The following is a 26,696-nucleotide window of genomic DNA, read 5'->3' on the forward strand; positions in this document are numbered from 1 at the left end:
GCGCGTGGGCGGAGTTTCGACGTCTTGGCCACGCCCCTGACGCAACATTTATTAATGAGGAGGCTGGGGCTCCGGGAAAACTGGCTGCTTCTGGTTTCCACGCATAAATACAAAGCGGAGCCGGCGTGAGGAGAAAATCGGCACAAAGGACAGCGGAAGACAGGTTTAAAAACTGAAGAGTCAGGTAAAGGCACCGGTTGATTCATCCGTGTTCAGACAGAAAAAGCGCTATTTTCTCTGTGAGTTTCGCTGTTGGGTGACACGAAGTGCGCCTGTTTAAACGTCAACAAAAGAGGAGAGTGATTGAGACCATATGGATAAACTATTTGTATTATGGCCTATTTAGGTTATGTCAGTGTCATAGCAGCAGTCAGTAAGCGAGGCTGCATTTTTACATAGTGAGTCTAAGCGGAGAGCGCGCGTTACGCACCTTATGAAACAAATAAACAAACTGTATGCATCTAGACGCCGGGTTACTCATACTTGTACCAGTTGTACCGTTATTGCTGCATCGCTTCACGCATCGACAGCCTTCACAGTGTCGCGAATCTTTCAGTCAGATTGTTTTCCACGGGCTTAAACGTGTTTTGTTGTCCTGATTCTGCGCCCGGCGTCTGCTGTCTTCACCCGAAAAGAACTCCTGAGTGAAGTTGCCTCTTTGTCTCCCAAGTGCGGCCGCTTTAGCATCACTGCACATACGTGGCAGAGAGGATGACCACGAAGCCTTTCCGATAGCCTTTGATGACTTTCTCAGCAGGCTCACGTCACGTCACGCTCTCCTCTGCTCTGGCCTTGGCCTCGATCGCGTCTGTGTGAGCGGATTACTAATCAAACTTTATTTGTTTTGTATTCCAATCCCTGGACTTTGCTCTAGTATTGAGGTTATGGTTTATGTTTTTTTAAATAATGAGTTATTTCAGTTAAAGCTTAGTTGAGTCAATATGCGCCGGCCATGTTTTTTTTTGCATTTTATGATTGACAATCAGTTATTTAAAAGCAGGATTTAAATTGTGTGTAGATTTCTCAGTGTAAAAAGTGTGTAATCTATACATTGGAAATATCAAAAATTGTACTTTTATGGTCCTATATTACGCAAAGTTGTGAGAGTTAAAATATGCCATAAATGTAAAAACATACCTGGAGTTATGTTTTGTTTCATTCATACATGCTTGAGTAACCCTTCATTATTAGTCTGTCTACATCTCCAAAGCTCAAAATGCACTATTCCACCTTGTGATGTTATGTAGTGGTAGTTTTCAAGTTAACAACCACCTTTTGTGTTTTATTCAGCAGAGATTGACAGTTCTGGGGCTGAAATTTTCCAAACAATCCTAACCCTAATGAAAGAATAGTGCAATTCCTGTATTACTACATGACATCACAAGGTGGAATGAAGCGTTTTCTGTTTAGGAGAATAAGATTTGTGTTAAACATGTCTGAATGAAACAAAACACAGCTCCAGGTATGTTTGTGTTGAGAAAATAACTTTATAACAGATCAGAAAATGCCGTAATATGGGCCCTTTAATGTGGCACGTTAAGACCCTGTGACGTTTCGTGTTTGGGGGAATGGGAGATGTTTGTTAACAAGCTAAACCCACTCTTCTATACCTGTGTTTATCCTGGGAATTGCGGTCCCCCTACTCACTCACCTTCACCCCTTCGTCATCCCAGCTGGGAGTGCAGCGAGGAATGTCTGGCCCTTGGCGGGATGCCCCCTCCACACATGCAGTTCGATGTTAGCGGAGATGTTTGTTGTCTTGTTAAGATCGCTGGGGGAGTGTTGGAGGAAGTTCAGTATGGTGAGGATTATAGATGGGACGATATTGATATTTGGTATCACGATTCCCATGACCAAAATAAATTAGATTAACGATTATATCACGATAATTATAAAAGCTGATGACAGTTTAAAATGTTATCAATATGAAGAACTATAATTTTAATATCATGAGTCGGTTCCATATTTAAACAACTGTTATAGTCTTGTACTTTGTTATAAGTGAAAACAACAATGACCTAGAAGAAAAACATCACCGAGAAGTAGTTTTTTTTCTGTGTATTTTGGTGATTTACGCCGATTAGCTTTGTTGGCGATTATTACGATTCTATAAATGTTCCATAAATGAATATTGTCTACCCTTTTTATCATGATATTATTGTTTACTGTCTCATTCCTAGTGAGGATGTGACAGGGATGGACAGGCATTAAATCAGTGTTTTTTCTGGGGAGACCCATATTTTAAAAGTCACAAACCTTTGCGACCCAAGTCAATAGACATTATTCGTAAATCACAAAATAAAGGTGGATTTGACCATTATTGAATTAATTGATTAAGGAGGATATTTTATTGTTGACTTGTCTCTCTGAACAATTAGTATTACTCAAGTTTTAAACAATGAAAAACAGCAAGATCATCTATTTTTTTGCCCTGTATATTGCAGACCTACATGCAGATCGTGACAAGGCGACCCAAAAAAGAAATCTTGTGTGAGTCACCTGAGGGTCGTGACCTGGTCTATGGGAAACACTGGGTTAAAGAATGTTGTTATGTGGTGGGACAGGTGCAGTGCTGGGTGAAGTACTCAATTTTGTTACTTACTGTAAGTAAAAGTAGAAGGGCAAAAAGTTATTTAAGTAAAAGTATCACATGAGAAAATCTACCTAAGTAAAAGTATTAAAGTACCTGTTTAAAATGTACTTTAAGAGTAAAAATAAAAGTATTTTGCAGAGATTTTTAGAAGAGTTTAAGAATGAAATGTAGTGATTTTGATAATGAATTTACCAAATTTTAAGTGATTCAACTGATTTCTTAATTTTTCTAGCTGCTTTTTGTGTATTTGGTTTGCTCAGGGATCTTAGTTCAAACTAAATGTGCTAAAACTAAGTCTAAGTCTAAGATCTAAAATACCTGCTTTCAAATGTTGTGAACTAAAAAAGGTGAAGGGTATCCACTGTAGACATATACTTAAGTAAAGTACAGACACCTAACATTTATTCTTAAGTATTGTACTTTGATTTTGTACTTTGTTGCCTTCCACCGCTGTACAGAGGACATTGATAGACCCTCGCTGTGACTGTGCTTTAGTTCTTCATTAATCTGTGTGCAGTACTGACATGTGGCAAGTGTATTAACAGGAGAAGTAATTACTAGAATAGAGAAGTACATCTGTTCTAAAGGCTGATTGAAGAGTGACCTTAAGGTTTCCACTGACGCACTGTTATTAAGGACAGTTAGAAAAAAATACAATACGGAATAAACTCAATACTGATTTTGATACCAAGATAATTAAAAACACTCTTTCTTTAGACAGTAGGATATGATTTTTAACCTTAAATATTTCCACGTGGCCTTACATTGTTGTAATCCCCCATTGCTCTTATACTTGTTCTGAAACAACTCAAGATTATTCTAAATCTATTCATGAAAGGTTCATTTCTGTCCTGTAAATGTGACTTTTTTAGTATTGATACCTGCTCAAATTTGTGTCTAGTTTCACTACTTGTTTTCGTTTTTATTAATATCTGACTTTTGAAACTTTTGACAACCTTAGTACTTAGTCTGTATTTACAAAATTACAAACAGTCACTAAACTAATGCAAAAATTGTAGCCTCGCAAGGTTTAATTTTATGTATGAGAATAAAAAAGTAAATAAAAAGGACGCAACGAGGTGTTAGCTATTGTCAACTCCATTTTTTTTTTTTACATTTAATTCTAGATTCAGAGCTGCGTTATTTGGTTTAATATGACAAAATAATCATCAAAACTTCAATCTTGATTTTCAATTTGACATTTTCTGGTCTTATTGAAACAAAATTTTAAAACGCTTGACATATATAGCCTTCTAATTTGTGCCATTTAACATGTAAAATATCTAATTTTCTTTCTCCAAAGTCTGAAATCTGCTCCACACCACATTCTGTTACTGACTGACCCGAGCCATGATGATTAGAAATGAAATTCAGTTCATTTCTGAGCCTGGCTTTGGTCACACTTTTTAATAATCTTCTTAGGAACGTGTTTAGCCATTTGAAGGATTACAACACTGAGTTTCCTGTGTTACAACTCCAGTATGTTTCTTTTGGTTCAGTTAAACATCATCAAATACTTTTTTTCTGATTCAAAGAGACAGGACAGAAATGAACCTTTGCTTTCTTTAGAATGATCTGGAGCTGTATCAGAGCTAGACTAAGAGCACACTAGTGTAGTAGACTAGTGTACTATGATTTAATGTTGAAAATGACTTTGTGTTAAGAAGGATTGTTTGTTTTTTTTCATTACAGTATCAGGATCAGTATTGCGTATTGAGTCTATTCCGTAGTATAGTATGAAATGTTGGTATACGTGACAATAATACTATTACTAGTCGCTTACAATGAAATTCACACAGACCACAGACTTTTTTGGTTCTTGTTATTAAAAACTTTTCCTTTTCTCAAACAACACCAGTCACATTCTAATTCCTCCTCTGCCCGACTCAATGGACATTTGTTAACTGAAACACAACACACTTTAATTGGCTTTGACCACCAGAACAGGCCAGGCCATTGTCCAGGCTCCGCAGCATCACAGTGACTGCGTTTGTTTGCAGTGTATGAAAAGAGTCATGGGGCCAAAGCTTAATACAGATGCCCAGTTTGTAGAGTGTTTGTAATCTGTGTATCACTAGTTTGCTGGACAATAGGGATGTCAAGCTTAGAGGTTGACTGATATGTTTTTTGCTTTTTAGTGGCTGATGCTGATACTGATCGTTTTTGTGCCGATATGTGGGGCCGATTTTGATTATTTTCCCCATTTACCCACAGCCCTTTTTACCACAAACCCATAAGAGAGCTGTGTAGTCATGTTTCATACAGTTATCTCTTCATATTAAAGTGTTAATATAAAGCTTTGTGTGTAATTTTTAGACAGCAGATTGATCAAAACAAAATTTCAACCTATGTAGGAGATCTAAGGCCTATCGTCGATGTACTAAAAAGGCAAAATATCGCCCTGATATATCTGCCAACTGATATATCAGTCTATCTCTAATTAACATTATTTGGTTAATCCATAATTGTGATCATAAAAATAGTGGCTAATTGTAATTTTAAGTCATTTTCAGTCATTTCAACTTGTAAATGTATTTTTATATGGCTGTTTGTATCATTATAACTTTACTTTTGCTTTAAGAATGTTTGATTTTGTAACAGTGGTCATATACAAGAGGTATGATCATGGATTAGAATGAAAGAAAATTAAGGATTTCAGTTTTGTTTTGTTGTCTGTAATCATCAATATTAGTTAAATTGTGATGTGTAGTCACTAATAATCACATTTGATATTATGACATCCCTATAGACAATAATCTACCATCAGCATGTGTTAGACGAATTTTATTGATCCACAAGGGAAATTCTCTGGACACAGACATCACAATACATTATAATAAAAATATAAATGGTAATAATCTAAAAAAAAAAAAAAAAAAAAAAAAAAAGAAAGACAAACAAGTCTCTGGTGTCAAAGTACAAGTAAAAATAAAAAAATATAGTAATACAAAATATATGTCAGCAATATACAAGAGGTCGTAAGGAGAATAAGAAGGTCAACATGTAACGTGTATGTAAAGCGTTGTTAGCGTTTGTTTTTTGATTTGACTGTTTTTGCATTTCATATCTGACTGACTTTGCATGGGCCATTTATATGAAGTGGTTGCAGTGACCCAATGCAAATACACATGGACATCACTAGATCGAATAAATACACAGCAAAAATATGCAGTGTAAAAGCTGTAGCAACTATTTGAAATCGTTTTGCAGATTAACTCAAACTCAAATGCAGCTAACCTTTTTATAGACATTATTTATAATCATATATTTCACAAAACTCACTCTTGTGAGGTTTTAGTCATGTTGGAAATGTTATTACGTCATCAAAAACAGACCTGGAGTTGTGTTTTGCTTCATTCACACGTTTTAGTAATCCTGTATTATTAGTCTGTCGGCATCTCCAAAGCTCAAAATGCTCCGTTCCACCTTATGATGTCATGAAGAGCTAGTTTTAATGTGAACAGCTACCTTTTAGTTTTAGTTCAGAAGAGATTGGCAATTCCAGGGCTGAAATGATGCAGATGATTCTAGTGAAGGTGTATGGAGTTTAAAAATGCAGTGGAGCACTTCCTGTATTATCACATGATATCACCAGGTGGAACAGTGTTTTCTATTTGAGAGAAGAACTCAGCCTAAATATGAGGATTTTTTGTGTTAAACATGTGTGAATGAAACAAAACACAACTCCAGGTTTGTTTTTGATGAAGAATCAACATTATAACATAGAGCAGAAAATACTGTAATATGGGTCCTTTAACAAAGTCCTCCTTCATGTTTAGCCAATAGACTTTTTTCACAATGGCTGGAAACCCCGCTCTCTAGGGTTTTCGGAACTTCTGGTTAATGCTTTTCCATAGCAAACTATCTGTGGAAATGTCTCGCTTATTCTCCACCAGCTTCATAAATCTGCCCCATCACCAAATCTTCAACCAACAAAGTCCACAAAGGATATACATTTTTCCATGAAGAATTTATCCACAACTGTCAAGGGAAGAAAGACGAAAGCTTAGACTGATTGTAGAATTAAAATAAAAAAATCTCTTTTAGCTGGACATGTAATCTATAAACATCTCTATCATTCGAACTGCAGAAATCTACAGTATCAATCGATGCTAATATCTAAATCATGAAATCAAAATTTTTATTTTAATTCTGGAATCAGTCTGAGATAAATTCTTCATGGACGAATTTATATCCTTGTTGGTTGAAGATTTGGTGATGGGGCAGGTGGATTTATGAAGCTGGTGGGACATTTCCACAGACATTTTGCCACAGAAAACCATTCACCAGAAGTTCCGCAAACCCTACAGCGCTGCACTTCCAGCCGTTTTGAAAAAGGTTTGTGCTGCTTTGCTATCAGTTCAACTCATAAGTCAAAGTGCAAAGATCAAAACAGAGAGATTAAGGTCCACAGCTGCACAGTAAATGTGAGGGAGAGGGAAGGGCAGGGAGAGTAGCACCTTGGGTTTCTATATTATTATTTTGTATGTGAATTATAAGCCTGTCATGACGATTACATATACAATTAAAAAGTCTACAAAAGTGTAAGTTTTCTGGTAGAAAGTCTGTACTAGTTTACTACAATACTAATAAATTTGGGCTCAATATTTATCGTGCAGTAATGAAGAGATAATTGATGATGATGATGATGATTCAATTGACTTTTTATTTTTTTTAGCCGTTTTAGTGTTGTTGCATATTGCGTTGCTCAAAGTTGAGACTCGAAACTCAAATTAATTTAGCTAAAAAAGTAAATTTTCAGCCATCTCAACACGTCTCACATGGTGAATAAAAGTACTTCAGTGTTTCCCACAGAAAATTGGTTAGTTAACGTGGTGACGGCCGTAGTTTTGTGAGGATTCACGTTGTCTGGAGGGACAGAGGGACAATTGTTGCCAAAGCCTTAACTATAAAGAAACACTGTACTTTTTACAAGGGAAGTAACGATATCCAAATCTCACAGTATGATATTTATTGTGTTATTTTGTGGAGGCTTACAAAATTATGAATATGCTACTTTTTCCTCTTAAAATGCCTTGACAAGACTTAATCCAAACTAAGATATAAAAGTGCTTAGATCTGTTATTTCTCCATGTAGTTTGCGCCAAAATGGAGCAAAGGATCATGGTCGATGTAGTTCTCTTTGTTTTTTTTAGCTATTGCTGCATAGAGCTGGGTATCATTAAGAAGTTGCCGATACGATTCATACCTCGATACACAGGCCACGATACGATACATATCTCAATACACTGAGCTTTCGATTCAATACAATATATGTCAAATTTATTCGATACGGTTCAATAAAAAATAAAGGCTAAACCGCGGCTGTCTTTATTAAACCACTTCTTGTGCAAAGTGAATATGAAACACGCCCATTTTAATCATCAACACAATGACAATGTCAAAAGTGTCGCATAAACAAGTTTCTGAACAAGCAACAAAACTGTAGCACTGTAACAAAATAATTGCGTAAAATAAACCAAAAAAATACTCTTGCCGATGTATCGATACAGCAGCCCCCGATATCGATCCTGTATCATCACATTAAACGATTTTTGCACACCCTATTGCTGCACCATAACAATGAATTTAAGCAAAGACACTTTGATTTGATATATTGTGATGGCCCACGGTATTATTGAGAGGCTTTTAACAATACGATATCACAATATTTTAGTTATTGTTATACCCCTACTTTTAGAATATGTTTTAAAGATAATCCTGCTTTGGGGTTATTGTGTCAGTGGCATAAAGTAGTTTCAATATTATCGTCTATATTTTATTTTCCATTTATATAATTATGCCTTATTGACACCGACATACGATATATTGATATTTCAGTATTTTTGCACACCACTATTGCTGCACCATAACAATGAATTTAAGCAAAGAAACTTATTATTATAATTGAGAGACTTTTAACAATACAATATCACGATATTTTGGTTATTGTTACACCCTTACTTTTTACTTTTCAATCCAGATCTAAAATGTTGTGAAGTAAAAGTGTAAAATGTGCTTAAGTAAAGTACAGATCCCTAAAAGTTGTACTCAAGTATTGTACTTTTATTTTTGTACTTTCTCCGCTGCAGAGACCACAGACTTGTCTTGATGGCATCTGTCCAATCAGTCTTTTACCTCAAGTACCTCCGTGGCCCGTGTCCAGTGTATGTGTTGCTGTGGTTACAAAGTGGAGTGGCAGGAACATTCTGCTCCAAAAAAGCCCCTGTTTTTTTCTTTTTCTTTTTTTCTTTTTTTTTTTTCCACAAAACGGACTATTACAGTTTATTTGTACACAGCACAAAACAACACTTGAACTGAATTCTTCTCAATGGGCCCCTGCTGTGTGTAATTCTGGTGCACAGCTGTCCATACATTCAGACAGCCGTCGCCCTGAGCACCCCTGGGAAAACATAATAAAACAGCACATTACTTTTATCAATTGTTGAACTTAAATAACTGCAATGTTCTGTTATTTTTTTTAACCATCTGACCCTGTTGTGTGTCACCATGTAAGTAATTTGAGATCTGTGGGCAATAGCAGAAAAAGAAACTCAAATCAATGTGGCGAGGGCTGCCATTATAATTTACTACACTACCAGGGACTATTTCTGCTACTTATTTAGATTATTTTATGCCATTCATATGATTCTCTTTGCAGATTTGTTTAAGCTGGTGGAGAATACACAACATTACATTTCCATAGACATTTTGCCATAGAAAACCATTAACTGGAAGTGCCGCACTGTAGGGTTTGCGGAGCTTCCAGTTAATGGTTTTCTAGAGGAAAATGTCCATGTGCCATTGTGAAAAAGCTATTTACAAATCTACATTTTACTCAGCACGGAAGGTACACAGGACATGGACCCAATATCTCCTTAAATCTGTTTGTAGACAGTTTTAACGTTTAACTCATGCTCCTTTGCTGTTATTTATTTATTTGCTTTTTGGTGTAGTAGTACTTTTTTAGTAGCCCTGTAGGAAAATTCTCCTCTGCGTATCACCCGTCCTTTCAGGAGCAGTGGGCAGCACATGGGGCGCCCGGGGACCTATCTCCATGATCTTGCTGCTAGACTTGGTCAGGACTGCCATTAGCTGGAGGATTTAACCTATAGTGCATGTTTTTTGGGTTGATGGGGGAACCCGATAGCCTGATTCATCAGCCGGTTTCACTTTATGGAAACCGTCTGACCTCGAAGCATTAAGATTTGTTCGCTCGACAGTAGGCAGGTACTTTTTAAAAATTTTACCAATTGCTGCTATTTGGTTGTGACGTATGTAATGTGCCACCAAGGAAGGAAGGAAGAAGGGCAATAACATCTTTCCCCTTGATAAAATTCACCAAACAATCTTTTGTTCCGGCTTTAAATCCTCGATCTTGGGAATCGTTGCCAACACAGAATGTACGGCTCTTCGCACTTCTTCGGATTCTTGCAAACCGTTTAGTGTATTCCGACACCTGACCCTAGACGCTGGAGAGAAATGAAATTGAGCGGAGGCACCCGGCTAGAAAACCGATGTGCCCCGAGAAAACCCACCGAGACAGAGGAGAACATGCAAACTCCAGTTCAACTCATAATTCAAAGTGCAAAGAGACAGAGATTAAGGTCCCGGGCTGAACAGTAAATATGAGGGAGAGGGAGGGACCGGGAGAGTAGCACTTTAGGTTTCTATATTATTTTTTATGTAAAGTGTAGGCCTGTCACATGGATTACATTTATAGTTAAAAAGGCAACATTTAAAGGTATTCAGTTTTTAAAAATAATAAAACAACACAGTACATTTATCAACTGTTGAACTGAAATAACTGCAGTGTTCTGTTTTTAAAACATCTGACCCTGTTGCTTTGACTGAAATGTAGGCCTGCCATGATAATTAATTACTACACTACCAGTAACTGTTTCTGCTACTTATTTAGAGTTTATTGTGATATTCATATGTTTCTCTTTGCTGTGATAATACGCTTTGAGCTACTGCGCTCAAATAAATTCCCTTGTGGATCAAGAAAGTTTGTCTAAGTCTAAAAGTTTGGACACACCTTCTTTTCCATTATATTTTTTCTTTCTACATTTTATATAGAGAAGACATTTAATACATGTTGCAGGATATATAGAATTATGCATCAAATCCTAAATCTGTTAAATCCTAAAAGTAGCCACCCTTTGCTTTTTGTACAGCACTACAAACCTTTGTCCTCCTGAAATGGTTTTCACTTCACAGCTGTGCCTTGTCAAGAAATGCCGATAGTGCAAACAAGGCTTCAAAGCAAAGGGCAAAAGCAAAGCAAAGCATTTTCTTTATTTATTCCTTTAATATAAAACAATTTTGGAGTTATTTTGAGTCTATTTTGTGTTTACTGCATTCCACATGTGTCCATTCAGAACCAGGAATGAAAAAGTGTGTCCAAACTTTTGACTGGTAGTGTACATAGACTGACTTTTTCAATATGTGAAAGCTGGAACAATGTTTTTTGGGGCTCAGTTTAAATTGTGTGTACATTTTCTTTGTGCTAGTGGGAATTTTTTGTTCATTTTTGTAGTATCGTAAGATTGGAGCAGTTTAGGGTCAAACAAGTAACTTCTACGATGTTTTATTTGTCTTTATTGAAGGTCAAGCTTTGTTTTGTTTTTTTACAATATTGAATTTTTAGAATATTTTTTAAAGATAGTCCTGCTTTGGGGTTATTATGTCAGTGGCATAAAGTAGTTTCAATATTATCATCTATTTTTTATTTTATGTTTATATAATTATTCCTTATTGACAAAGTCTAAGTCTAAAACGCACTTCAAAATGTATTGTAGTACAGACCTAACTGTGGCCTTGTTTTCATATAATGTGGGATAAAGGGACACTTGTGTTTTTCAGGCTGTACAGCATGTTCAGTGCACACTCCATTGGCTCAAGGATATGAATGGCTTTTAGCTTACGTAAGGTCAATATGTACAGACCTTTGCCACAAACAATGACTTTGGGCTAAAAATAATAAGTCCGAGAATGACCAAATTAGCATATTATTGCTTTAGGCGAATGTGCAACTGAGACTAAGTGGTGTTTAAAGTTTCCATTGCGTTCTGTCTTTTGAATAGAAAAGACAACAAGTACGAATGCATGTTAAAGAGCAGATGTTACGCTATGTTCTAATCTATGCTATAATGTTGTTTCCTCATCACAAACAGACCTGGAGTTGTGTTCTGTTTCATTCACACTTGTTTAACTCACAAATCCCGCATATTTAGGCTGAGTTCTTCTCTCAAACTGAAAACACTCTGTTCCACCTTGTGATGTCATGGCAATACAGAAAAAAGAAGTGCTCCATTATGTTTTTGAACTCCACACACCTTCACTAGAATCATTTGGATAATTTCAGCCCTGGAATTGCACATCTCTAATGAACAAAAGGTAAAAGGTAGATTTGGAGATACAGACTCAGGATCTATGAAACATGTGTGAATGTTTAGTTTAGTTTATTTATTTAATGAGACAGGGACAGTGCACAATATATACCTTAACAAAATAGATGCATTGTACCAGGTTGTAGCACCAGTGCAAATTTTCATCTGTTGTCCCTGGGCAATTTGATGTTATAGTTCATAAAATCAAGCATACAAAGAGAATGACTTTATAATCACCGGAGCATCATAACAATTCTGTATCATCATTCACACCCATTTCTCTCAGCAGATGAAACAAAACACAACTCCAGGCATGTTTTTGATGAGGTAACAACACTATAATGTGGCTTAAAGCTCACAAGAATGCATTTTGTGTAATAGTAAAGAAAAACAGTCAAATAACTCAATTAAATATATATTCTGTGTATATTTTATTTTCAAATCCTCAAAATATCCACCTCTGCTTTACTGAAAAAGCGATTAAACTTTTTTTCTTTGCTACATAATTCCATAAATCTTGCTTCTTATATTTGATGTCTCTTGTATGTATGTAAAATGTAGAAAGCAGTAAAAAGAAAAAAAAAAAAAGTACTGAATGAGATGGTGTGTCCAAACTTTTGACTGTTAGTGTACGATTTGCTGCCATTTCTTGAGCATATAATAGGAATAAATAAGAATGCATTGTACAAAAATTCTTACCTCTGATCTCTCTCTGTTGACAGACTCCATAAAAGAAGAGCTTGGGCGGAATGCAAAGTTGTGACATTTCCTCAGACAGCACTGATGATCCTCTTAGTAGTGGCCTACGCAGCCATCGACAGCCTCGAATAGTGGTGATTGGAGCAGGTCTGTCCGGCCTCTCTGCCACCAAGGTTCTCCTGGAGCACGGTTTCACAGATGTGACTCTCCTCGAGGCCGCTGACCACATCGGGGGCAGAGTTCTGAGCGTCCCCAACGGTGAGAATCTGCAGGAGGTATAGATTCAAGTGTATTTGTATACCACATTTAAAACAACTTCAGCTGACCAAAGTACTTCACATAAAAGTCAACAAACACAGAAAAAACATATACAGATTACATGATAAACTAAACTACAACCTCAACTACAGTATTGAATGCCAGGGAGAAGAGGTGAGTTTTCAGCCTGCTCTCATTCTAGTTATGGACTTTGGTCTACTGGGACTAAGGGTCTTTATTACGATATTTTCTAATTTATGTTATAATGTTGTTTCCCCATCACAAACATACCTGGAGTTGCGTTTTGTTTCATTGACACATGTTTAACACACAAATCCTGCAGATTTAGGTTAAGTTTTTCTCTAAAATGGAAAGCATTTTACCATGTGATGATGTCATGTGGTAATACAGGAAGTGCTCCACTGTGTTTTTAAGATCCATACACCTTCACTAGAATCATTTAGATGTTTTTAACTCTGGAATTGCCTATCTCTACTGAACTAAGGTGGGAGGGAACTTGCAAACTCCTGTTTCATGACATCACAAGGTGGAACAGAGCATTTTGAGCTTTGGGATGTAGACAGACTAATAAAATTTAAATAATATGTTTTTGATGAGGTAACAACATAGAGACAGAAATGTAATGACACACTGTGGAACATTCCAGACAAAGTAATAGTATCTCTATGGAGACAAGCTCAAACCCCAACAGAAAGGTTCCATAGTGGACCTTTAAAAACACTCTCCGGTAAGCATTACTCATATAGTTACAGACTTTGTTTCCGCTCTGTTTCCTTGTGTTACAGGGCTCCAGTGCGAGGCACATATGTCACATATTATACTGAGCTGTGTATAGAAACAGACTGTTCTGTTAAACCTAATCTCACTGATAATGCACTATGTTATATAAACAACGGTTTATGAGAGTGGTTATTTAAGGCTTTCTTTTTGCATTACGCCAGCACACTGTAAGAGACCCTTTCAAAAATACAACCATGTACTATATTGGAAAAGTACTAAATTAACATTCTTTCAATGTTTACACCAGAGTTTAAACAGTAATTAAAGGTCCTATATTTTGCAAAATTGACTCTTGCCATGTTATAATGTGGTTATCTCTTCAAAAACATACCTGGCGTTGTGTTTTGATTTATTCACACGAGTTTGAATAATCCTTGTTTATTAGTCTGTCTAACTTCCCAAACCTCACATGCTCTGTTCCGCCTTGTGATGTCATGAAGTGGTAGTTTGCAAGTTAACAGCTACCTCTTACGTATTGTTTGGAAAAGAATGGAAATTGCAGGGCTGAAATTATCCAAATGATTCTAGTGAAGGTGTGGTCCTGGATTACCACTTAATATCACAAGGTGGAACAGAGTGTTTTCTGTTTGAGAGAAAAACAGCCTAAATATGCAGGAAATGTTTGTTAAACCTGTGTGAATTAAACAAAACACAACTCTGGGTATGTTTGTGATGAGGAAAAAACATTATAACACAGATCAGAAAATAGCTCGTGGCCTTTAAATTGTCCTCATTATATAAGTTATCTAACCATCAGCCGACTCCAACCAGGCACGCTTTTGAATTCAATCTACACACAAAACACAATGCTTAGCTGTTTCTTTTTACACACATTCAGGTAAATCGACATTGGAGCTTGGAGCGACCTGGATCCATGGGGCAAATGGGAACCCAGTGTACCACCTGGCCGAGGACAACGGGCTGCTGGAGCACACCACGGATGAGGAGAGGAGCGTTGGCAGAATCAGCCTGTACACCAAGAGCGGCGTGGCCCACTACCAGACCAATGCGGGCAAGAGGATCCCCAAGGACCTGGTGGAGGAGTTCAGCGACCTGTACAGCGAGGTCAGCGTGATCTGTACAGACAAGGGCTCAATTGGCTTTTTACGTAACAGAAAATACATGTGATACTCAGAAAGACGGCTTTTATCTGATTCTGATGGCCTCTAGCCGATGTGCGAACTATAACATGACATGAATTGGATCTTGTTTTTCTGATGTTTTTGTTAGCATGCTGGTTAACATCGGTCATTTGTGTATCAAGTCCTCTCTGAAGCCCCTGTCAGGATTAGCGCTGGTTATCTAGGTCACGTCTGGAAAACTAAAGGGAGAGCTCAATGGCTTTGGATTGCCCTCAGTATGTTTTTTGTTGTGTTTTTTTTTTTGCTATTTTGACATCTTCATCATAGACTTCACAGTGACGGTGTTTAATCTTATGTTTATAGTTCTTAGAAAGCCTCATATTCTTCTAGTTATCTGTGCAGGGACAAGGCCTTTATTATTTATCACCACAAAAGGCACAATTTTAGTGATACTAAATGATACAGCAATAGAGTAATAGTAAATAGTAATAGTAAAGTGATCCATTAAACATATGTCTTGAAACCTGTAAAGTGTTGAAGATTTATATGACAGACTGTTGCTGTACACACTATTGAAACTGTAACTAGTTAATCCATTAATGTCTGTGTAATCCCTCAGTCGTACAAGCCAGATCCACAAAAGAAAATTCTGTGAACTGGATAAACTTTTTTGAGTGCAGATGTTTCGCTGCTCATCCAAGCGGCTTCTTCAGTTCTGAGTTCTTCAGTTCCCTTGGATGAGAAATCAATGAATCCATTCATGTTTTGATGAAAAATTGGACAGAGGCCTTTTGCTTAATAGAAAGAATATTCACTTGTTGAATCGTTTAGCAAAACAAATTGTTATTTGCAACACTGGAAACTGGTGTTTCTATCAAATAACAATTCAGACACTAAAAGACTAAAAGACTAAGACTAAAACTAGCATCAGACATATATTAATGCTAAATATTACTCCTGAACAGTTTTAGAAAAATTATGAGCTTTAACAGAAGTATAAGTCTGATGGTAATATAAAGAGAGGACTATCATATTGTTGAAAATATTCAGCAAAAACATGAACTTTTCATTTAAATGTTGAAATCATTATAGAGTATTGCACCTAGTCCTTTTAATATCATGACAGGAGCATTCTTAGAAACACTAATTAATTGTACTTTCATTCTTAGAAGTTCAGGGTTAGGACTTGCAGGTCGAGGCACAGCCCATGTCCACACCTGTTTGTGGCCTAACCTGTCTGTGATGTGCTGGTGCTGCAGGTGTACGAGCTGACACAGGAGTTCTTCCAGAGGGGAAAACCTGTATGCGCCGAGAGCCAGAACTCTGTGGGCGTCTTCACTCGGGACGTGGTGCGCAAAAGGATCATGATGGATCCCGATGATTCAGAGAGCACCAAGAAACTCAAACTGTCCATGCTGCAGCAGTACCTCAAGGCCAGTGTCCTCTCCATTACCACGAGGGATGTACCAATCCAGCCTTTTCGCTTCTGATACAGATTTCAGCAATTATTTCCTTTAAACAAAATAATAAAAATAAAATAAGACTAAACTAATCCAAATATGTTATGTAGTTACTTTTCCCTCAAGCAACTACAGAACATCTTTGTAAAAAAAAAAGTTTCAACATTATGAGACTTTCTGGGCCAATTACGAGCAGTAAAAAGTCTTTTTACCTCAGTTCATAGGCCCAATCAGGATATCGGCTGAACCAATATTTGGAGGCCTGATCCAGCAGTTATTTTGATATCAGATTGGCACATCCCTGATCACCACGGCAGGTTTTTATCAAAAGGAGGAAGCATACAAAGTCAACTAACCAGCATTGACCACTGACAGTATTTAAAGGTACATTATGTAAGTTTTCTGGTGGAGGGTTCGCCACCTGCTTGCCTCCACACATTTGTCATTGCGTTGCCTCAAATGTTATATGGTAATAAATGCAAAATGTATATATTTAATGTCAGACTGTGGAACATTACAGTGAATGCAGTCCATACTGAAACAAACAGGTGGAGGCAAAAATGGATGTTTAAATATGTTATTAGGTTGTAAATCTGTAAGCTGTATATGCTCAAAGTGTAACTAGTAAATGTTAATGTTAATCTTTGTCCTGTTTTTCAGGTGGAGAGTTGTGAGAGTGGCTCTCCCAGTATGGATGAGGTGTCTCTCAGTGAGTTTGGGGAATGGACAGCCATCCCCGGAGCACATCACGTCATTCCTGGAGGTTTCATGAAGATCGTAGATGTCCTGGCTCAGGACATTCCCTCCAACAGTATTACACTAAACAAACCTGTGCGCTGTATCCACTGGAACTACTCCGCCCAACGCCATGAAGTCATCGCCAACCAGGACAACAATCACAACGACAACAACAGCCAGCCTCAAGACCCCCTGATCCTGAGACACCCCATCTCTGTGGAGTGTGAGGATGAGGAGTGGATACCAGCAGATCATGTGATCATCACTGCCTCTCTGGGCGTTCTGAAGAAGAACCATGAGTCCATGTTCTCCCCTCCTCTGCCTGAAGATAAAGTGCTGGCCATAGAGAAGCTGGGCATCAGCACCACCAACAAGATCTTCTTAGAGTACGCAGAGCCCTTCTGGAGCCCAGAATGCAACAGTATCCAGTTTGTGTGGGAGGATGAGGCTCACCTGGAGCAGCTGGTCTATCCTGAGGAGCAGTGGTACAAGAAGATCTGCAGCTTTGATGTGCTGTACCCACCTGAGCGCTATGGTTACATGCTGAGTGGCTGGATCTGCGGAGAGGAAGCCCTCTACATGGAGCGCTGTGACGATGAGATGGTGGCTGAAACCTGCACAGAGCTGTTCAGGCGGTTTACAGGTGAGGGAGGCAGCAGCATGTGGGGAAGTTTACGAATAGTTTAGTTAACAAGGTGTTTACTTGGACAACTATTTTGGATGCACCAATCCAGCTTTTTCAGTTCCAATACCATTTTTGATACTATAGCTTTAAGTATCTACTGATCCCCAATATCAACCGATACCACTGACTGAAAACTACATTTATTTTCTTTAAACAAAAAGAAAATAAGACACTGATCTGATAAACTGATCCAAATGTGTTATTTATCTCTCAAGGAACAACTTTTTGTTAAAATTCAAACTGATTTTTGAGCCAGCTATGACCACAAAGTCTTATATTTCAGTTTATATGTCCAGTCAGGAGATCAACTAAACCGATATTTGAAAGCCTTATCCGATCCAAATTTTTCAGTATCGGCACATAATATCATCTGATATAAATATGTTACATAAGAATATCTCATAAAAGAAATAAATACTTATACACAATACAAATATAATACAAATGCAATATTAAAAAAAAAAAAGTGGGAAAAGATGGTGTCTGTTTACTGTCTAGTGCCTGTAAACCCTTGTTAGCATAGTGACTCATAACACACTGTAGCTGAATACAAAACAATTATGGAAGCGTCTTTCATGACTTGAGTTGAAAAAAACTCACTGACATATAATACAGCAGTGACTCAGGTGGAGAGGGCTCTTTGTGTACAGGGACCATGTGTCACCACCACATTCACACTCTGGGATTAATGATGCAGAAGATAAGGCAAAGTGTATTTAGCTGCTCCGCTTACTTATGCCACAAACACATTTAAAGGCCATATATTACGCAAACTGACTCTTGTGAGCTTTTCAAAATACACTCTTCCACCTTGTGATATCATGTAGTGGTAGCTATCAAGTTAACAGCTAACTTTTACCTATAGTTCAGCAGAAATAGGTAATTCCAGGTCTGAAATTATCCAAATTATTCTAGTGTAGGTGTATGGATCTTAAAAACACAGTATTACACTGTTTTTTCACATGACATGACAAGGTGGAACAGTGTATTTTCTGTTTGAGAGAAGAACCAGCCTAAATATGCAGCGTTTGTGTGTTAAACATGTGAGAATGAAACAAAATACCACTCTGGTTTGCAATGAGTAAACAACACTATAACACAGATCAGAAAATAGCATAATATGGGCCCAGAGGTGGACTGATAAAACACGTAATTATTGAGTATTTAGCATTACTGCCTAGAGGAGCCTATTTGCCTGTTTTGAGTCTGTTTCCATGTGAATCTAGAAAATGGCTCATGTTTTTCAGATGACAAATGGGTCAAATAATGAGTTCAGATCCACTATTGCTGTTGCATGATGAGGTGTGTGTATCTCCTAACGTATGCTGCTTTCCTATACACACACACACTCAGTGACATCTAGGTCACCATGCTGTAATCCGTTCAGCTGTTGCTTAATTACATATACATAGAGTAGACTCATCGGTGTCTTTCAGCTTACAGTGACTCACGTGTGTCAGTCAGAGCTTGCCAGTGAAAAATGAACTGGTCACAATGCAGTGGATTAACAAGGCTGCATTCTGATTAAAAGCATTAGGAGTAGCGGCAAATACAGTAGCATATGTTGTCAAGATTACTCAGTTGATCGATAGTTGTGATTAAAAAAATCACAATGTAATCGCACTGGGATTAAAACATAGAATTGTGAGAACTTTAGAATGAAAACGTCATTTTAATAAATCTTATCCTAATCTTCCTCTCCTTATTCTAAATCTTTCACCCCCGCTCTCAGCCGGTCTCTCCCTCTTCCTTCCTCTCTTAGCCGCTCCTCTTTTTCTCATGTTTTCTCTCGGTCTTGTCTCCCTTTCTCTCCTCCTTCTCTCCATCCTTCTCTCTCCCCCCTACCTTCTCTATCCCCTCTACTCTCCTTATTTTAAAAAATGTTAAGTGCTTTTATGCTTACATCTCATTACCTTTACTTTATCATTCAGAAAGTTTTATAAAGCTTTGATAGTTTGAATGGTCTGTTCTGGTTCTGTAAGTAAATTATCTTTTCATTTTTCCCACAGACACATATACAAATATTCAAATTAACAATTCAAACAGTCCAAAAAGCACATTAAACCACAACATTGTGAAAATGCTTAATAACTTTGTGGTTTCAGAAACAGATTTGAAGCCTTGTGCTCATCCATTACCACATAGCTGATTATGCCTGAGCAAGCTTTTGAACTTTTAATAGAATTTTCTGTCTATGAAGAAAATTTATGAGAAATGTACTTTACTGGAACCCAGGGTTAGCCATCAAATTAGTCTGAATTCTTGTAAAATCATGATGTTTTTGATATTGTAACATCCCTAGTCACAACTGAAAAAATAAAACAAAATCAGTTCTTCTCAAGTATTCTTCATGTTTTATAGGGAACCCCGACATTCCGAAGCCTCTCCGAATCCTGCGCTCTTCGTGGGGCAGTAACCCGTACATCCGGGGTTCGTACTCCTTCACCAGGGTGGGCTCCAGTGGGGGGGACTGTGAGAGATTGGCCATGCCACTGCCTTATGCCAACAGCACCAAGGCCACGGTAAGACATGCACACAACATTTACATGACAATAGTGAAGACAACATCACTGTAGTTTTCTGACATAGCTGAAGTCTTGATCTTCAACCCCATTTCGACCTTAATAAATTCTTAAATTTCAAATGAACAGGTCCTATATTATGTGAAAATCACTCACTCTCTCACTGAAAAACACGCCTGATGTTGTTTTATTTCATTCACACATGTTTGAGTAACCCTGGTTTATTAGTCTGTCTACATCTCCAAAGCTCAAAATGCTCTGTTGCACCTTGTGATGTCATGAAGCTAGTTTTCATTCAAACACATATCATTATCCACATCATTCTAGTGAAGGTGTATGGAGTTTAAAAACACAGTGGAGCACTTCCTGTACTACCACATGACATCACAAGGTGGAACAGAGAGTTTTCAATTTGAGAGTAACAGTATGCACTGAAACTTTTGTTTCAGTGCATACTGTGCTGTGGCGTGACATGCTGCTGTAGTAAAATACACAAAATAATAAACCAGTTGTGCAACAATTGTTAAGAAGCCTTTTCACAATCAAAGCGTTTAAGATGGTTATCATCCAAATAAACAACAGTGTATATAAATTTAACTTGCATAGGTCCAGTACTGCACATTGGGAAGAATAATTTAATTATCCAATTAAATGGAAAAACACTTTTAGAGATATATATCACCACAACAGATTCTTACTCAAGAATCTTTCAATTAAAAATATTGCACAAAATTATAGCTAAATATTATGAACATGATACCTTTAACTATGCAGTATCAAAGAAGACTCAATGTGTCGGAGGAAGAGGACGATATAATGCCTCTATTCTACCATTGTCCTTATGTGTCCCAGTTTTGGCTTTTCAATTCAAAAGTAGTTGAAGGAATTCAGAATCACTCTAGAGATTAGTCCCATGAATATATTTGTTGGCGTGCTGAATAATCTCTCATCAATATTAGTGAACACCATTATTTTAGTGGGGAAAATTTTGATTTTCAAAGTCATTAATGAGGACCTATGTTTGGCATACTTTAAAAATAAATTAAGTCTACAATTTATAACTGAATAAATTATCGCTACAAACAATAATAGGTTGCTCTTACATTCCCAAAAATTTGAACTATTAAAATGGGACTGAAACAGGTTCTGAAGTCTACAACATTATAATTTATTTTCTGTCTTTTCTGTCACACATATCCTGTCTCTCCTCCCTCTGTCACACAGTGGTGGAGTTAGGAATTTGGGGGCCCTAGGTGAACTTGAGTTTGGGGCCCTCAGTATAATGAACCGCTTTTCTGTTTTGTTTTTTAAATATATTTATTGTCAGTTTTTCCCCATTGTTCTTGAGACATGCACATCTCTATTTATTTCAGTTATAGTGGAATGGAAACTTGTCTCATTAGTTCGGTCGTCTACTAAATAACAGAACTGAAAGTAGTTTTATTTTTTGCTTGTACAATTACATTTTTATTTACATCCATTACATATGAATTTTATTATTTTTCTTATGATTATTATCTAAATGTAAACTACTCTCATTTAATGTCAAAGAGAAATGAGAGAAAATCAAATTGCTCTGAGGCCTTGGCCATTAGTGGCACTGAGGGCAATTGGTTGGGGGCCCATCCAGGTTTGAGGGCCCTAGGCTGTCACCTGTTTTTGCCTAATGGTAGCGCCGCCTCTGCTGTCACACATGTCCTATCTGTCCTGTCTGTCCTGTCTGTCCTGTCTGTCCTGTTCACCCTGGTCAGTGTGGTTTAATTTTTGGTTGTCATTTTTGTTGAATATTATTATTGTTTTTATTTGTGTTTATTGTTTAATTTGTCGTGTTGATGTCTGGCTGTCTGTCTAAGATTATTGTATCATAGAAGAAACCTTTTCACAAATAGAACATACTTTCTTTTAACATGCCCTGCTGGACATTTGCCATGTTATACATTTATAATAAATTATTTTGTATGTCTGTAGTTTGATAATTATGTAAGTGTCCCATTATTAATAATATCAGGAATTACAACTGTCACACACCACAGGACCGAAAACTGGCAAATGTTCAAAATTTTTCATTATTATTATTTTATCTGCAGCTTAAACCCTTAACCTCAGAGCACTTCCTAGTACATAAATCTTAAATGAGTTGCGTCTAGTTTTTGTGTGACTGTCTTTTTAAACATATCTGATATTATATGTGATTTTTCATGTTGCCCCACAGATGCCCTCCAGATTACAGCTTTAAACTGCTTTTATCTTTTATAGATTTAAAGGGCTTATTGATGCTAAATTTAATCCTGTGAGCTTTAAACTATGTTAGAATGTTGTTCCCTCCTCAAAAACATACCCGGGGTGGTGTTTTGTTTCACTCACACATGTTTGAGTAATCCTTTGTTATTCGTCTGTCTGCATTTCCAAAGCTCAAAATGCCCTTTTCCACCTTGTGATGTCATTCAGTAATAAGTTTTCAAATTAACAGCTGCCTTTTACCTTTAGTTCAGTAGAGATTGGCAGTTCAAGGCTGGAATTATCCAAATGATTCTAGTGAAGGTGTATGGAGTTTAAAAACATAGTGGAGCACTTCCTGTATTACCACATGACATCACAAGGTGGAACAGGGTGTTTTCAGTTTGCGAGGAAAACTCAGCCTAAATATGCAGGGTTTGTGTGTTAAACATGTACAAATGAAACAAAACACAACTCCAGGTATGTTTTTGATGAGGAAACAGCATTAGAACAGATCAGGAAATAGTGTAATATCAGCGCTTTAATGTTAAAAATCACATAAAGTCTCAAGAGAGTGTTTTTTTTTTGTTTTTTGTTTTATTATCTTCGTGGTATCAGAATCGGTATTGAGTATCAAGTCTATTCCTTAATATCAAAAGTGGTAGTATCGTGACTAGGGGTGTGCGAAAATATAGAAATATCGATATATCGTATGATTTAATGTGATAATACAGTATTGATATCGGGGACTGATGTATCTATATATCGACAAGAGTATTTTTTGGTATATTTGACAAAATTATTTTGTTACAGTGCTACAGTTTTGTTGCTTTTTTAGAGTAAGGAAACTCATTTATGCAACACATTTGACATTTTCACAGTTGTGATGATTAAAATGTTTGTGTTTCATATGAACTTTGCATGAGACGTGGTTTAAGACTTTTAGTATCACAGTCATGAGTTAGCCATTACTTTTTATTGAACCGTATCGAATCGATTTGAAATATATCGTATCAAACCGAAAGTGTGCTGTATATAGATATGTATCGTATCATGGCGCTATGTATCGAGGTATGTATCGTATCAGCAACTTCTTAATGATCCCCAGCCCTAATCGTGACCACACTAAAGCACATACAGTATCAGAAGTACTGGCAGAGTCTAGACCATGAAACCTGATGCATTGTGGGAAGGGTTTACGCCTGTTCATTTGAGACTGCAGAGGGAACAGCTTGACCCCCTCAGCTGGCTTCCTACGCGCATTTGCTGTGTGTCCCAAGATGACACTGAAATGAAGCTTAAAATAAATTCAACATGTCAACAAGGCTAACATGTTTTTTCACATGTTAGGGTCCATATTACACTATTGTCTGATTTATGTTATAATGTTGTGTCCTCATCAAAAACAGACCTGGAGTTTTGTTTTGTTTTATTCATGTTTAACGCATAAACCTGCATATTTAGGCTGAGTTCTTCTCTCAAACAGAAAACACTCTAGAGCTGGGTATCAATAAGAAGTTGCCGATACGATACATACCTCTATACAGTGCACTTTTGATTTGATACGATATATTTCAAATCGATTCAATACGGTTCAATAAAAATAATAGCTAGATCATGGCTGTGATACTAAAAGTCTTTGTTAAACCACTTCTTGTGCAAAGTTCATATGAAACACAAACATTTTAATCATCAAAACAGTGAAAATGTGAAATGTGTCGCATTAACGAATTTCCTTACTCTAAAAAGCAACAAAACTGTAGCGCTGTAGGAATGTAACAATATCCAAATCTCTCGATTCGATATTTTCACGATATCCATTTCATGATACAATATTTATTGCGATATTTTCTGGAGACAAAAAATGTATAATAATACAAAATTGTGAATGCGGTACTTTTCTCTCGTCATCCAAAAGTCCAAAAAATTATGATGTTAAAATGCTTCATATCATTTATTTCAGCATGTAGATTGGACTGAAACAGAGCAAAGGATTATGGTCTATGTAGTTCTCACAATGTTTTAGCTGTTGCTGCACCAAAACCATGAATGTAAGCAAAGAGACTTGAGATTCGATATATTGTGACGACCCACGATATTATTGTGAGACTTTATTTTGAATATTGTTACATTCCTAGGGCTGTAACAAAATAATTGAGTAAAATACACCAAAAATACTCTTGGTGATATATCGATACAGCAGCCCACAATATCAATACTGTATCACAGTAAATGATACGATATATTGATAGTTCAATATTTTTGCACACCCCTACTCTGGTCCACCTTGTGATGTCATGTGGTAATACAGGAAGTGCTCCACTGTGTTTTTAAACTCCATACACCTTCACTGAAATCATTTAGATGATTTCAGCCCTGGAATTACCAATTTCCACTGAACAAAAAGTAAAAGGGAGCTGTTTACCTGAAAACTACCACTTCATGAAATCACAAGGTAGAACAGAGCATTTTGAGCTTTGGAAATATAAACAGACTAATAATAAAGGATTACTCAAACGTGTGTGAATGAAACAAAACACAACTCTAGGTCTGTTTTTGACAAGGTAACAGCATTGTGACATGGCTAAAAGCTAAAAAGTAGTACATTTAAATTATATAGAACCTTTAACCAAAGTTTTCTTCTTTTTGTTTTTTTTTTCTTCGTAGCCATTACAGGTCCTTTTCGCTGGAGAGGCCACACACCGCAAATACTATTCCACTACCCATGGTGCTTTGCTGTCAGGTCAGAGGGAAGCTAACCGCCTGATAGAGAGGTACCAGGACTTGCACAAAGCCGAAACCACAAAGCCTAAAGTGTAAAGAAATATAATAAAAGGAACCTCAGACTAGTAAACATGTTTAAACTTTATTGCAATGATCATTATGTCATAGCTCGGGCATTACATTCTTAACAGATGAGTTGCTCTTGTACTGTAGTTTGAAATTATGCGTATTTTTATTTGGAAATGTACTGTTCATATGTTGCCAACGGTGCTGTCATTTCATGTCTTTTATCCTCATCATGTTGTTTTGAATCAGTAATTTAATGTTTTAATAACACTATCTGTAATAACTTTATTTGTTTTGTAAGTGCCTTCTGTCCCTATTTGATGTTATTTTCAATGCTATGCAGTTTTAACAAAATTAAACCTATATCATCATTTAAAGCAATGTTTCCTCAGTTTTTTATTTAAATATTACGCTGTATTCTGATCTGTGTTATCATGTTTCCTTCTCAAAATCACACCTGGAGTCGTGTTTTGTTTATTTCATGCAAGTTTGAGTAATCCTGTCTACATCTCCAACGCTCAAAATCCTCTGGTCCACCTTGCGATAATCATATAGCGATAGTTAACAGCTACGTTTTACCTTAATTTCAGTAGAGATTGTCAATTTCATGGCTGGAAATTATCCAAATGATTCAAGTGAAGGTGTATGGAGTGCAAAAACCCAAGTGTTTTCTATTTCAGAGAAGAACTCAGCCTAAATATGCAGGATTTGTGTGTTAAACATGTGCGAATGAAACAAAACACAACTCCAGGTTTGTTTGCGATGAGGATACAACATTATAACTTACCTACTTAGATCATAAAATAGTGTAATATGGGCCCCTTTTGTAATTGGAGCGTGTCTAAGTGTAGAGAATGAAGGTTGAATAGTGGTGTGTGTGAGTGACAGATGGGGCTGGACTGCTCACTTCTGAGGGATAACAGCTAATCTTCTGTTGGGCCTAATAGACAAGGGAAGCTTTTAATTAGCATTGGACTAAGCAGGCACTACTCGTCTATGCGTCGTCTCCCCCACACGCTTAAGTCAAGTCATTAAACTGAATTAATATTTTGAAAGCTAACACGCTAAGTCAACTATACGTAATATCTCATCATCAATATTTAATTTACCCACGCATTTAATTAAATTGTGCCATTTACAAGTGTGTAATAACTGTAGGTAAAATACGTTTTGCCATAAAAATTTGTGAAGGTTAGGGCCGCGTATCATTCATAAGTTGCTGATACGATACATATCTCGATACAAAGGCCACGATACTATATATATCGTGATACAAAGGCCACGATACGATACAAATCTCAATACAAAGGCCACGATATGATACATTTCTTGATATAAAGGCCACGATATGATACAGATCCTGATACAAAGGCCACGTAATAATACATATCTCGATACAGTGAGTTTTCTATTTGATACAATTCAATATGACATATTTCAAATCCATTCAATATATAAA

At 36.8% G+C, this 26,696-nt stretch overlaps 1 protein-coding gene across 3 annotated transcripts; it reads left to right on the top strand.

Moving 5' to 3' along the window:
• Positions 1-61: 61 nt before the first annotated feature.
• On the top strand, positions 62-25,614 carry smox (spermine oxidase). Of its 3 annotated transcripts, none has more exons than XM_020930502.2 (7): positions 62-184; positions 12,708-12,942; positions 14,582-14,808; positions 16,085-16,258; positions 16,946-17,666; positions 20,070-20,230; positions 25,115-25,614. In XM_020930502.2, the coding sequence occupies exons 2-7, from the start codon at positions 12,735-12,737 to the stop codon at positions 25,265-25,267; spliced, it is 1,644 nt and encodes a 547-aa protein (XP_020786161.1). In that variant the 5' UTR covers positions 62-184; positions 12,708-12,734; the 3' UTR covers positions 25,268-25,614. The 3 variants fall into 3 exon arrangements, with proteins under 3 accessions (XP_020786161.1, XP_055013850.1, XP_055013849.1); XM_055157874.1 differs by having other exon boundaries at positions 140-239; XM_055157875.1 differs by lacking the exon at positions 16,085-16,258 and having other exon boundaries at positions 139-239.
• The last annotated feature ends 1,082 nt before the right edge of the window (positions 25,615-26,696 follow it).

The sequence above is a fragment of the Boleophthalmus pectinirostris genome, unplaced genomic scaffold, assembly GCF_026225935.1.
Source record: "Boleophthalmus pectinirostris isolate CB_2022bp ecotype Guang Dong unplaced genomic scaffold, ASM2622593v1 HiC_scaffold_22, whole genome shotgun sequence".
NCBI classification, from domain to species: Eukaryota; Metazoa; Chordata; class Actinopteri; order Gobiiformes; family Gobiidae; genus Boleophthalmus; species Boleophthalmus pectinirostris.

What these genes read in the sequence shown, in the direction of transcription:
- smox (XM_020930502.2), top strand. Translation starts at nt 12,735, where the DNA reads ATGCAAAGTTGTGACATTTCCTCAGACAGCACTGATGATCCTCTTAGT. An exon ending in TCAGCGACCTGTACAGCGAG is followed by an intron (nt 14,809 to 16,084) that starts GTCAGCGTGATC and finishes CTGGTGCTGCAG; the next exon opens with GTGTACGAGCTGACACAGGA. An exon ending in TGCTGCAGCAGTACCTCAAG is followed by an intron (nt 16,259 to 16,945) that starts GCCAGTGTCCTC and finishes CCTGTTTTTCAG; the next exon opens with GTGGAGAGTTGTGAGAGTGG.